This window comes from Elgaria multicarinata, chromosome 2 (genome assembly GCF_023053635.1).
Source record: "Elgaria multicarinata webbii isolate HBS135686 ecotype San Diego chromosome 2, rElgMul1.1.pri, whole genome shotgun sequence".
Classification (NCBI taxonomy): Eukaryota; Metazoa; Chordata; class Lepidosauria; order Squamata; family Anguidae; genus Elgaria; species Elgaria multicarinata.
Window position 1 is genome coordinate 180184935 of NC_086172.1, and position 13172 is coordinate 180198106.

Below are 13172 nucleotides of genomic sequence, written 5' to 3' on the forward strand. Positions count from 1 at the left end.
CTTGCGTTAAGAGGCCTTTTCAGTCCCGATGGGGGAGGGACGGGGGAGAGGCGCTGGAGAAAGCGCTTTTCTAGGCCTCTGGAAAATGCCCAGATTCCCCCGTCCACAGAAATGGCGTGGCCAGGGGAACCGGCGCGCTTTCCGGAGGACTGGAAAGCGCTCTCTCCCACTCCTCCTGATGGGCGTGTGGGGGAGGAGGAGAAGGGTTTCCCCTTCTACTCTAATGGTGAAAATCCGCTGGATGCGTTTGCCAGGGCCCAAGAGTGCTGAGCCCAGGGATCTTGCAGGCCCTGGCGGATTTTCAGCCCGCCCCTAATGGCCAACGAAGATGGCAGCAGCTAGAGGACTCCACTTTGCTCTGAAGCGACTCCAGCTACCAATAAGGAACTTTGCTTTTCAAAAAATAAAAAGTGGGATGGGGACTGCACTTCGGTGGACTCCCAAGAAAGGAGTGGCTCATATGATGGTTAACATTTGCAAAGACGTCAGGACTCGAGCCTGCTGTGCGGTTTGAACTGGCCTCATTTCTCCTGCCTGTAAAATGGGAATAATGGTGATTAGGTGGTACTTAATTGTCACAAAAGCATGACAACTAAAGGAAATGTTTTCTGCTTTGAGCTTTACGGATAGGATGGTAGAGGAATAACAGCAGAATACTAGTAAGTAGTTCTCAATTTGTTATCAACATCAAAGTAATTCAGACAATTTCTGCTTCGTCTCATAGCCGCGAGAAGCTGTGGATTTGCATGGAGTACTGTGGAGGAGGGTCCCTTCAAGACATATACCATGGTACCTGGACACGTGTTTGAACCCATCTCTCCCTGGTCTTCGTCCACTGTGCTGTTCACTGCACCACCTTATCTCAGCTTACCTAATGTTTCCTTACCCCTTGTTGTGTTTTCAAGCGTAGCCATTTTCAAGCAGACCCGGTTTGGGCCCCAATTTACTGTGCTCCTATGTAAACTTTATTGAAATGTGTGGGAAAGCCTTTGTTCCCTCCATAATAGACTACTGTAATGAATTCTGTGTGGGGCTGCCATTGAAGACTATCCAGAAGCTTTGGTTAGTTCAAACTACTGCTTGCCCATCTTTCCCCCCTCCTTCTTAAGAACATAAGAAGAGCCCTGATGCTGGATCAGACCAAGGGTCCATCTAGTCCAGCACTCTGTTCACACAGGGGCCAAGCAGCCATCAGCCAGGGACCAACAAGGTTCCTCTCTATTCGGCCCTGGTTACGCCTCATCTAGAGTATTGTGTCCAGTTCTGGGCTCCACAATTCAAGAAGGACGCAGACAAGCTGGAGCGTGTTCAGAGGAGGGCAACCAGGATGATCAGGGGTCTGGAAACAAAGCCCTATGAAGAGAGACTGAAAGAACTGGGCCTGTTTAGCCTGGAGAAGAGGAGATTGAGGGGAGACATGAGAGCACTCTTCCAATACTTGCAAGGTTGTCACACAGAGGAGGGCCAGGATCTCTTCTCAATCCCCCCAGAGTGCAGGCCACGGAATAACGGGCTCACGTTAAAGGAAGCCAGATTCCAGCTGGACATCAGGAAAAACTTCCTGACTGTTAGAGCAGTATGACAATGGAACCAGTGACTTAGGGAGGTTGTGGGCTCTCCCACACTAGAGGCCTTCAAGAGGCAGCTGGACAACCATCTGTCAGGGATGCTTTAGGGTGGATTCCTGCATTGAGCAGGGGGTTGGACTGGATGGCCTTAGAGACCCCTTCCAACTCTACTATTCTATGATAAGCAGGACATGGTGCAACAGCACCCTCCCACCCATGCTCCCCAGCAACTGGTGCGCACAGGCTTACTGCCTCAGATACTGGAGATAGCATACAACCATCAGGGCTAGTAGCCATGGATGGCGTTCGCCTCCGGGAACTCATCCAACCCCCTTTTACAGCCATCCAGATTGGTGGCCATCACCACATCTTGTGGTAGTGAGTTCCTCTTTATGTTCTTCTTTATGTTATACTTCTTCTGCCCATCTTTTGACCGGGGGAAAAATGACAAACGCCCGTTTTACAACAACTGCTTTATCTGTAATAGTTCGAGCAAAATTCAAGGGGCTGGTTTTGATCTATAAAGCCCTAAAACATCTGGATCTGGAATAGCTTGGGGAGCTTCTTCTCCCATATGAACTCACCCCATCCTCAAGGCCTTCTCAGTAGTTACCCTGATAATGTTAAGTGCCCTCCTCCAGGAGGTACAGTTTCCCCCTTCCCTAGTTGCCTCTCAGAAGCAGACAAAAATGTTCTTGATCTGACTCATTGAGCAGCTGCTTTATAAAACCAACTTCTGTCTTACATTGAAGATAGCTCAGCTACTCTTCAGTTGTTTTGTTGTTGTTCATTTTAATTTACTAGTACTACAATTCTGATGTTGCCCCTCAACCGTAGAGCTCAGTTTGCCAGGTTTGCAGTACGAACAGCCTGGTGGCACAGATCGCAAAGCGCAGGAGTCAGGTGTGCCGGGGCGTCCCAGTTCAAGGCTGAAAAGAAACGCCACCAGGAAATTAGGCAGGCAACACATGACAAAAAAGGACGCGTTAGGGCTTGCCACAATGGTTGTAAAAGACAGTAGGATAGGTGCCAGGCGAGTGTCTCTGAAGACAACAGGCAAAACTGGGGGCACCACAGCAGAGAAGGCCCCGTCGCCATGACTTCAGAAGGTGAGGGTGATGATGGCCTCAGTGGAGGGGCAGGCACAGCCAGGGGAAGGTAGTCCTTCGGAATGGAACTTCCATGGACAGAGGCAGTATAACTGTAAGAAGCAGATGATGGGGGCAAAGAACAGGGGACGACCATCTTCTTGTATGAGTGTCCAGAGGCATTTGGCTGCCCACTGTTAGAAATTGAGTCCTGGAGTAGATGGAGCTTCACGCTGGGCCACGTCCCAAGCTCTGAATATGCAAAAACCTGCTGTACCCAGGGTGCAACTTTCACCTTGGGCTTGTTGCATGATTTGCATCCTGGAGTGCCCCTGCCTACTTCAGCATTTATGCCTTTGTTTTTCCTTCCAGTAACGGGGCCGCTGTCAGAGTTGCAGATTGCGTACGTTTGCAGGGAGACGTTGCAGGTAAGGCCCCACGTGCATGAGAACCACAGCTCTTTAAGCAGATGGTGACCATAAGTGAAAATACCATGAAATAAGCTAGAAGGCCAAGAATAACCTTTGGCTGATAAACTGAGAACTATAAATGAGCTGGCCAGTGGATTGTGCTTTTGAGTTTCTAATCCGTTGCTTCGTATTTCCGCTCTCATCTATACTGTTGGTTGCTAAATATACTTAGAATCCATAGAGCTTTTTGAGCGTTCAAAAGCAATTCCCGTGCATTCCTCCAGGAATCCTTAGTAAGGGGGGTTACTTGCAGGTAGAGGGTGGGAGGCTTAGGCTGAGATTTAGAGTATCCACATTCTAGAGTACTGCGTCCAGTTCTGGGCTCCACAATTCAAGAAGGACGCAGACAAGCTGGAGCGTGTTCAGAGGAGGGCAACCAGGATGATCAGGGGGTCTGGAAACAAAGCCCTATGAAGAGAGACTGAAAGAACTGGGCCTGTTTAGCCTGGAGAAGAGAAGATGGAGGGGAGACATGAGAGCACTCTTCAAATACTTGAAAGGTTGTCACACAGAGGAGGGCCAGGATGTCTTCTCGATCCTCCCAGAGTGCAGGACACGGAATAACAGGCTCAAGTTAAAGGAAGCCAGATTCCAGCTGGACATCAGGAAAAACTTCCTGGCTGTTAGAGCAGTACAACAATGGAATCAGTGACCTAGGGAGGTTGTGGGCTCTCCCACACTAGAGGCCTTCAAGAGGCAGCTGGACAACCATCTGTCAGGGATGCTTTTGGGTGGATTCCTGCATTGAGGGGGGGTTGGACTCGATGGCCTTGTAGGCCCCTTCCAACTCTGCAGTTCTATGATTCTATGAGACCGTGAGGCCATCCAGAAAGTTCACGGTCACCTACTAGTCACATCACAAAGCCAGCAGCCGTGCTGGCTGGGGGATTATGGGAGTTGTACTCCAACACATCTGGAGGGCACCAAGTTGGGCAAGGCTGGTCTGCAGCTCCACGGAAGGAGTGGGTGGAATTCAGGGCTGTATCACTTCTGGCTGCAACAGGGGAAGGCATGAAATTTGGCCCTTAGTATGATGTAAACAGTGTCTCAGCCTTAAGCTTCCGATAACAAATGTAGATCACGGGCTTTCGATGTGAGCTTGTAGAAATCTCTCATTCCAGAAACGACTGGACAGAGGTCACTCCATTCCCAAATATTTGGATTGCGTTCGTTCTTCCTGCTTGACAATGCATAATGGCTAACAACAACTTGTTGCTATAATCATAACATGCCAACTTTATGTACAGCTGTTCCTTCCGCAAAGGAGTTCTGACAAATTTCCAGCTTCTCCCCATTAAACACCCTTGCCGCTACAATCCTATCCAACACTAAATCCGTCTCTTTCTTATCAAAAGTGACCTTCTAATTTAGCATTTAAAGTCACCCCTTTTTCCAGAACAGTTTGCATTCACTTTTCCCGCTGCCTTGCAGAATGGCTTAATGATGCAATACAAATTATGCTGTGCCATCAATATCTCCTGCATTTACGACGTTTGAAGCTCTAATCTTGTACATACTCATCTGGGAGCAAGTCTGCATTGATTGCACGGTTAATCCATATATTTTTGTAAGACGAGTAGGTGTATTCTCATCTTTTCCTTAGCAGGAATTCCTCAGGGAAATATTCCCCAGGATCTCTTCTCGATGCTCCCAGAGTGCAGGACACGGAATAACGGGCTGAAGTTAAAGGAAGCCAGATTCCAGCTGGACATCAGGAAAAACTTCCTGACTGTTAGAGCAGTACGACAATGGAATCAGTTACCTAGGGAGGTTGTGGGCTCTCCCACACTAGAGGCCTTCAAGAGGCAGCTGGACAACCATCTGCCTGGGATGCTTTAGGGTGGATTCCTGCATTGAGCAGGGGGTTGGACTCGATGGCCTTGTAGGCCCCTTCCAGCTCTGCTATTCTATGATTCTATGATAAGAATGATGCTTTTGCTCATGCCCAAACATGCAAACATAAGTTTAAAAAAACATTTTTCCATTTGCCCTCCTTTAATGGCACCCAAAGTCTACATCTTAAGGTTGATTGTGGTAGGAACCACCATGCTTGCCTTTGATCTTGTAGGTCACCTGAAAAGATACATCCTCATTTTTACTTCTTCTTCTTCCCCCCATGCCACTTTTCTTTAGGGGCTTGCTTATTTGCACATGAAAGGCAAAATGCATCGGGATATTAAGGTACGTGATTCTTCCACAATTTCACTCTCCCTCCCCCCCCCCCCCCCAGAAAATACGTCTCCGTGTTCTAAGCAAATGACTGAATTGTGATGCTGGAGAACATTGTTCCGTGTTTTCAAGCGAACTGACATGATTTGTACTTCCCTGACTAATCTTTTTGGATTGGAACATAGTTCTCCTTTGAATTCCGCAGTCCTCCGTGCTCTTCAACATTTTTATTAATGATTTGGACGAGGAGGTGCAGGCAACGCTGATCAGATTTGCAGATAACACAAAATTGGGTGGGATAGCTAATACCCTGCAGACAGAAGCAAACTTCAAAGTGTTCTTGATAGGCTGGAGTGCTGGGCTGAAAACAACAGAATGAAATTTAATAGGGATAAATGCCAAGTTCCACATGTAGAAAAAGAAACCAAATGCACAGTTACAAGATGGGGGACACTTGGCTCAGCAATACTACAAACGAGAAGGATCTTGGAATTGTTGTAGATCGCAAGCTGAATATGAGCCAACAGTGCGATATGGCTGCAAGAAAGGCCAATGCTATTTTGGGCTGCATTAATAGAAGTATAGCTTCCAAATCACGTGAGGTACTGGTTCCTCTCTATTTGGCCCTGGTTACGCCTCATCTTGAGTATTGCATCCAGTTCTGGGCTCCACAATTCAAGAAGGAAGCAGACCAGCTGGAGCGTGTTCAGAGGAGGGCAACCAGGATGATCAGGGGTCTGGAAACAAAGCCCTATGAAGAGAGACTGAAAGAACTGGGCCTGTTTAGCCTGGAGAAGAGAAGATGGAGGGGAGACATGATAGCACTCTTCAAATAATTGAAAGGTTGTCACACAGAGGAGGGCCAGGATCTCTTCTCAATCCTCCCAGAGTGCAGGACACGGAATCATGGGCTCAAGTGACAGGAAGCCAGATTCCGGCTGGACATCAGGAAAAACTTCCTGACTGTTAGAGCAATACGACAATGGAACTAGTTACCTGGGGAGGTTGTGGGCTCTCCCACACTAGAGGCCTTCAAGAGGCTACTGGACAACCATCTGTCTGGGATGCTTTAGGGTGGATTCCTGCATTGAGCAGGGGATTGGACTCGATGGCCTTATAGGCCCCTTCCAACTCTACTATTCTATGATTCTCCAAATTTTATGATGTGGTTCTCAGCTCAAAACATGCATATAAAGAATCATGAATTTAAAAAGTGGCAAAAATGTGCATTTTACGGAAAGTTACATAGAAATGTGAATTTTCATGCTGTTTTTATAAAAAGAAATACCACAGAACTATGCAGAACTATGCAGAAATTAAACAGCATGGAGTTATAATTGAGTGCATGTGAAATTCACATAGAGTGCATACAGACTGATTCATACACCCCTAACCAAGAGCTTTTGGAATCTTTTTGTTTTTTAGGGTGCAAATATTCTGCTGACAGACCATGGCGACATCAAGTTAGGTAATTGAGATGGCTCTCCTTTGGTTTCCTTAAGAATAAAAGACAGATGTAGCACTTGGGCTCAGTTCAGATAACAACATTAGTCGATGCAGTGTGAAAACTCCACTCAACGGTTGAAGTTTTAGGGGATGCTCCCCCCACAAAATGTTCTAACTCCACTGTTACGTGACTGTGGGCTACCATGGAGTTGAGTAAAAAGCAACACGTTTGACTGACAGTTCCTCCACCTTCTCTCCTCCTCCGGTCCTCATGATGGTATCCCATCAGCCATTGCTGCAAAAAACGAATCTCAGCGGCTCTCCTAGAGCGGCACTCGCTCCTTTAGCCACTCTTGCCAGGGAACTCTGTACCCAGTGGGAAAAGTCAACGCAACGCAACGGAGAACTCCACGGAGCCCACCACACCACACAAAACACAACGGTTGTGCAGGAAATCTCCTCTGCATAGTGTGGGTATTCTGCATGGAGTGTTTTCCAAAAAAAACCTCCACCGTTGTGTGGAGTTTTCCCGCCAGACAACACGTTTCTCAACGGTAGTGGAACAACTCCACTGTGGAGTTCTAAAACCACCGTTGACTAACATCTTGTCCGAACTGAGCCTTGTAGGGCAGTGGGCCCAGTTTGGTGGGACCCTTCCTGTGTTCAATGTTCCTTCTCTAGGTTGAGTTCTGTGTGCAGCAAAAGCTGGAAGTGGAAGGTGCTGATTGGCTAATTCCTGTGACATCACTTGATCCCTAGAGCAGTTTTACTACTGTTTTTTTAAGAAGCATTTAATAAAAATTAAGTGGAAGGATGGACACCCAAACAGATAACTGCATATATGGTGTTTAAAAGGGGATCAGCATCACTGTGCTGAGGGTGGGGTGATCCCCTAGGCTCTCCCCAGATCAGGGCCATGGAGAACATCAGGAACTTATATTTATTTATTGTATCTATGCTCCAACTTTTCAGGAATTCCTTATAGAAGCATAAAAACAATAAACTCACAAAAAAGAAAAATTAAGAACATCAGAAGTGCCCTGATGCTGGATCAGACCAAGGGTCCATCTAGTCCAGCACTCTGTTCACACAGGGGCCAATCAGCCAAGGGTCAGGGACCAACAAGGCAGGTCACAGGGGCAACAGCACCCTCCCACCCATCTTCCCCAGCAACTGGTGCACACAGGCTTATTGCCTCGAATACTGGAGATAGCTCACAACCATTAGGGCTAGTAGCCATGGATAGCCTTCGCCTCCAGGAATTGATAGCAATAAGGCAACCCAAATGATAAGCAATGTATGGAGTGATTCAGTAACCTATGAGGCAAGTCAGAAAAGCAACTAAGAAGTAATAGCACAGCTAAAAGTGAGTTCATTGGATTTCCTTCAGGGAGGGAATTCCACCGTCTGGGTATCACTGCAGAAAAGGGCCCATCTGGTACTCGCCGGTCAATTCTGATTCCAAGCTGGGCATGTTTAGCCTGGAGAAGAGAAGATTGAGGGGAGACATGATAGCACTCTTCAAATACTTGAAAGGTTGTCACACAGAGGAGGCCCAGGATCTCTTCTCGATCCTCCCAGAGTGCAGGACACGGAATAACGGGCTCAAGTTAAAGGAAGCCAGATTCCGGCCGGACATCAGGAAAAACTTCCTGACTGTTAGAGCAGTATGACAATGGAATCAGTTACCTAGGGAGGTTGTGGGCTCTCCCACACTCGAGGCCTTCAAGAAGCAGCTGGACAACCATCTGTCAGGGATGCTTTAGGGTGGATTCCTGCAATGAGCAGGGGGTTGGACTGGATGACCTTGTAGGCCCCTTCCAACTCTGCTATTCTATGATTCTATGATTCAAGCGAGATGCAGAGCAGGGCCTGAGATTGTGGTCTTGGTTGGAAAGCAGCGAAGAGCAGAGCTACTTCCTGGCCCAGTGTGGTCTTGGAAGAGGTTGCGGCTTTCTCTAATAATAATAATAATAATAATAATAATAATAATAATAATAATAATAATAATAATAATAAAAGCCAGACTTCCCCAACCTGGTGCCCTTGGAACTCCCATCACTCTCTTGCCCAGGGTCTCCTGTTCTGTGTGAAATGGAAGCTCAGCTTCTAGAAACGTCTTCCAATTCTTTCTTCCACAGCTGATTTCGGCGTAGCGGCAAAAATCACGGCCACCATTGCAAAGAGGAAGTCGTTTATTGGCACCCCTTACTGGTAATAAATTCCTTGGGATTATTTCAGCAAGGGCCTGTGGCCCTGAGCCAGGATTTCCAAGCCAGGCTTGTCAGCAGTAGCATGCAATGAGTTGCTAGCAGCAGACTTCAGGCTATTGAGTCCTTTTCTGTCTTCCTCCGCTTAACTTCTTCCTGGGTAGTACCGAGGCAGTGGGTGCAGAAGACGTTCTGCTGAGCCCATTCTTTGTTCCCTTAAATGCCTCACAGGATGTGTCTACTCAGGTGAGCAAGGTAAGACGTGACCGGGAGCTCATGTATGTCTGGTGCAACTATGTTCACAATCTGCAAGGCAGACGAGCTGTGGCAAACATCCTTGAGTTCCTGGCTCACATCTTACATTGTTCACATGTTTAGATAGCTGTTGCTAGCAAAGGAAGCGGCTGAAAGCGCCGCTCATGTAGTACAAATGGGGCTACTTGTGACCATATATCCTCAACGGCTATTTTGCACAGCCCACTCTCTTTTAGAATTCCACCTTTTTCCTTCCCGCCCACCCCCATCTGCAACCTCACAGAGGTTTGCAAATCAGTCCTCTGTTCAGTGGATCACCCCTGATGTTTCATTCCAACACACACAAATTGAGGACATGGTGAGCCGGGCTCATTTGAACTGGCTTAATTGAATTGGAGCATGTTCAGAGGAGGGCAACTAGGATGATCTGGGGTCTGGAAACAAAGCCCTCTGAAGAGAGACTGAAAGAACTGGGCAGGTTTAGCCTGGAGAAGAGGAGATTGAGGGGGAGACATGATAGCACTCTTCAAATACTTAAAAGGTTGTCACACAGAGGAAGGCCAGGATCTCTTCTCGATCCTCCCAGAGTGAAGAACACAGAATAACGGGCTCAAGTTAAAGGAAGCCAGATTCTGGCTGGACATCAGGAAAAACTTCCTGACTGTTAGAGCAGTACGACACTGGAACCAGTTACCTAGGGAGGTTGTGGGCTCTTCCACACTAGAGGCCTTCAAGAGGCAGCTGGACAGCCATCTGTCAGGGATGCTTTATGTTGGATTCCTGCACTGAGCAGGGGGTGGTGGACTTGATGACCTTATAGGACCCTTCCAACTCTACTATTCTATGATTCTATGAACCTCCTTTCAAGGAACTTCCGAACTGCAACCCACAAAGTTTCACAGGGAAAGCAGTGACAGTTGAGTCGATAGAAATTGAGTTGAGTTCAGGCCTGCACAGCTTGTGAACCACCAGCCCTAAATGGCAGCTCACCAGGACCTTGATAAACTTCCAGCTTTTGCTGTCTGCCTGAGTTTTTTTTAAAAAAAACAGGGGGCTTGTCTGGCACATGGCAGGCAATAGTATGAGCTGGTTTGCACATAACTCTAACCCCTGGTTTATTTAATCCATATCTTGTTAAATTCTGGGTTGTTGTGCTGCGTGAACACAGCTGCATTAACAAGCCATGATCAACCCAGAAAGAGAAACCATGGTTTGTTGTTGGACTGTGAACTCTGGGTTGTTTAAACTATGGGTTATGTGTGAACCCAGAACCATGGGTTCTTCATGGATTGTTTCTCCAGGCTGCACAGGCGGTGGGCAAGAGTAGTAAAAAGAAATACTGCCAAATGCCGCAAAGGCACTTGGGATACAAGGAGGGGAAAGATATGGGAAACTAACAACCGAGGGATTAAGAAAACAAGACATGGTTTGTTCAGGTGTCTGCCAGACAATCCCTGGGTAAAGCAACAAACCACGAATCAACCACGAATTAAATAAGCAGTGGGTTAGCATTATGTGTGATCCTGGTGTATACGTGGCTGGTGGGCTGCATTCAGCTTGATGGGTCATAAGTCATGCGGGCCTGGTTTAGTTTAATAGACCGAACAGGCTCCAAAGGGACTGTGGGATGGGCAGTTGGGGGGGTGTGGGGTGGAAAGCCACGCCTACACTTGCTGTCTGATGGTGCCGTTGTTTTCCCCACGAAGGATGGCCCCGGAAGTCGCTGCCGTCGAGAAGAATGGCGGCTACAACCAACTCTGTGACATCTGGGCTGTGGGCATAACGGCCATCGAGCTGGGAGAGCTGCAGCCGCCCATGTTTGAACTCCACCCCATGAGGTCGGTGGGCAGGACGTCCTCCTCTCCCCTCTCCCCCTGGACTGCGGGTGTTTGGGCCGGGGAAAGGCTGCAGCAGCCTCTAACCTGGTTGGGCCGTTTCCTTGTGTTTCAGGGCCCTCTTCCTCATGTCCAAAAGCAACTTCCAGCCTCCAAAGCTAAAGGAAAAGATGAAGTGGTAAGTCTGAGCATGGCTGTCGGGAATCACCGACGTTACAGAGATAAGCAGGCGGGAAATGTCAATAAACGGTCTGTAGTTGAAAGCTGAAGTATCTGTCCGAAACCGGGTCAACAATACTGGAATCAGGAAAGCGTCAAGGCGCAGTCAAAGTTTGGTCCAAGGTCAGGTTAGGTCCAGGCAAGGTTCAAGATCTAGTCAGCAAGGAACAAGGGCAAAGGCAAGGAAGAACAACCATTGCTTGCAGCACCACTCAGGGCCTCTGGCAGGTCTTATATTGGGGATTGCAGGCCGCTACATTCACCTGCAGCCGGCTTCTGCCTGTTGCTGGAGAAAAGCCCGTCCTCAAACGCTCCCGGGCTCAGCTGTTCCCCCTTCCCGCTCTTTCCCAAGCTGAGGCACCCCACTGGCTTCCTTTGCGCAGAGCGCTTGTCCTGGAGGCGGGGCCTAACCCTTGCCCCGCACCAAGTGCTCGGGATTGAGGGGAGACATGAGAGCGCTCTTCAAATACTTAAAAGGTTGTCACCCAGAGGAGGGCCAGGATGTCTTCTCCATCCTCCCAGAGTGCAGGACACGGAATAACGGGCTCAAGATAAAGGAAGCCAGATTCCAGCTGGACATCAGGAAAAACTTCCTGACTGTTAGAGCAGTGCGACAATGGAATCAGTGACCTAGGGAGGTTGTGGGCTCTCCCACACTAGAGGCCTTCCAGAGGCAGCTGGACAACCCTCTGTCAGGGATGCTTTAGGGTGGATTCCTGCATTGAGCAGGGGGTTGGACTCGATGGCCTTGTAGGCCCTCCTTCCAACTCTGCTATTCTATGATTCTATGACGCACCGGAAGGACCTTAGCAGAGGCCCTTGATGGTCGATGCCATCTGGGGGTGTTGCTGCGGCCAGAACAAGGGTGAGGAAGAGATGCCAGGGGCAGGAGTGGGGACCAGATCTGTTCTTCCAGGATCCCCCCCAAATGGATCCATGCCCTTTGCCTCGGCCCCCAATCATTTGGTAGTTTCCTGGCTTTGTGCTGTTTGCACTGGGACAGCAGGACACCCCGAGTGGGAGGTACCAGGGCGAAGGCTGCAGGAAGAGCAGGAAGGTGATTCGACCTGCTTAGCTCTGGCCGGCAGCCTCTCCAACGGCGCTCCCTCCAGTCTTAAGTCAACATGTTGGGTGTGCCCCCCTTCCCTCCCCCCCCCTTTCTAAAGCCCCTTAAGGACGGCTTTCTATTCCCCTTCGCTTTATGGCTGACCAGGCAGTGGGATGGACACGAGAGGAAATGTTCCGTGCGGCTGCAAGAGCGATTACGCAGGGGAAAGATTCATAGGCCGGTAAGGAGCCGGCCTCAAGCAGCCTCAGCCGCTCTCCTGTTAGGAAATGCTATTTGTGTAAAATCAAAATGGAGACTCCCTTTCCTTTGGATGTGCTACTCCTTTCCGCATTTTGTTTCTCTCCCAGTTGTCTGAGTTCCCGGGTTTTCCCTGACTCCGTGGGGCGGATCCCCCTCTCTCTCTCTCCCCGCGTTTTTCTAATAGGCGGCTCAGCGGCTGTCCTGCTGGGATCGCAGCCTTCGCCACATTTTCCAGTGCCCAGAGAGTCGAATCGCAATTCCTCTTCTACATATGTTTTTGCCCTTTGCATAATATTTTCAGCCACCGTCTGTTTCTCCTTTTTGGAAGAGAAGCGAAAAAATTCAAATAATTTTGGAACCCGGGCCTCCCCCCTCCCCGGTCCCTAATGTTGCACTTAAAGCACAAGACAAGGTCCGCTGCTTAGAGGCTGAACGCCCGTATGTCTCCGTGGGAGGACACACACACTCCGTGCAAAAGGTTCATTCAGCACCTTTGCTTAAAGAAACTCCCCCTAACCTCATATCCTCCAAATGTGTTGGACTACAACTACCATCATATCCAGGCAGTATAGCCAGTGTGGAAGAGCAACTGAAACAACTGGG

General features: G+C 48.7%; 1 protein-coding gene across 2 annotated transcripts in view; it reads left to right on the forward strand.

Moving 5' to 3' along the window:
- Positions 1–13172, forward strand: part of MAP4K5 (mitogen-activated protein kinase kinase kinase kinase 5) — a 132850-nt gene that overhangs the window by 63008 nt on the left and 56670 nt on the right. For both annotated transcript variants that reach the window (XM_063118248.1, XM_063118250.1), the window contains exons 5-11: positions 725–789; positions 3029–3084; positions 5260–5307; positions 6721–6763; positions 8883–8955; positions 10913–11044; positions 11157–11219. In XM_063118248.1, the coding sequence (XP_062974318.1) occupies positions 725–789; positions 3029–3084; positions 5260–5307; positions 6721–6763; positions 8883–8955; positions 10913–11044; positions 11157–11219 (480 nt within the window). The remainder of the gene's footprint in view (positions 1–724; positions 790–3028; positions 3085–5259; positions 5308–6720; positions 6764–8882; positions 8956–10912; positions 11045–11156; positions 11220–13172) is intronic.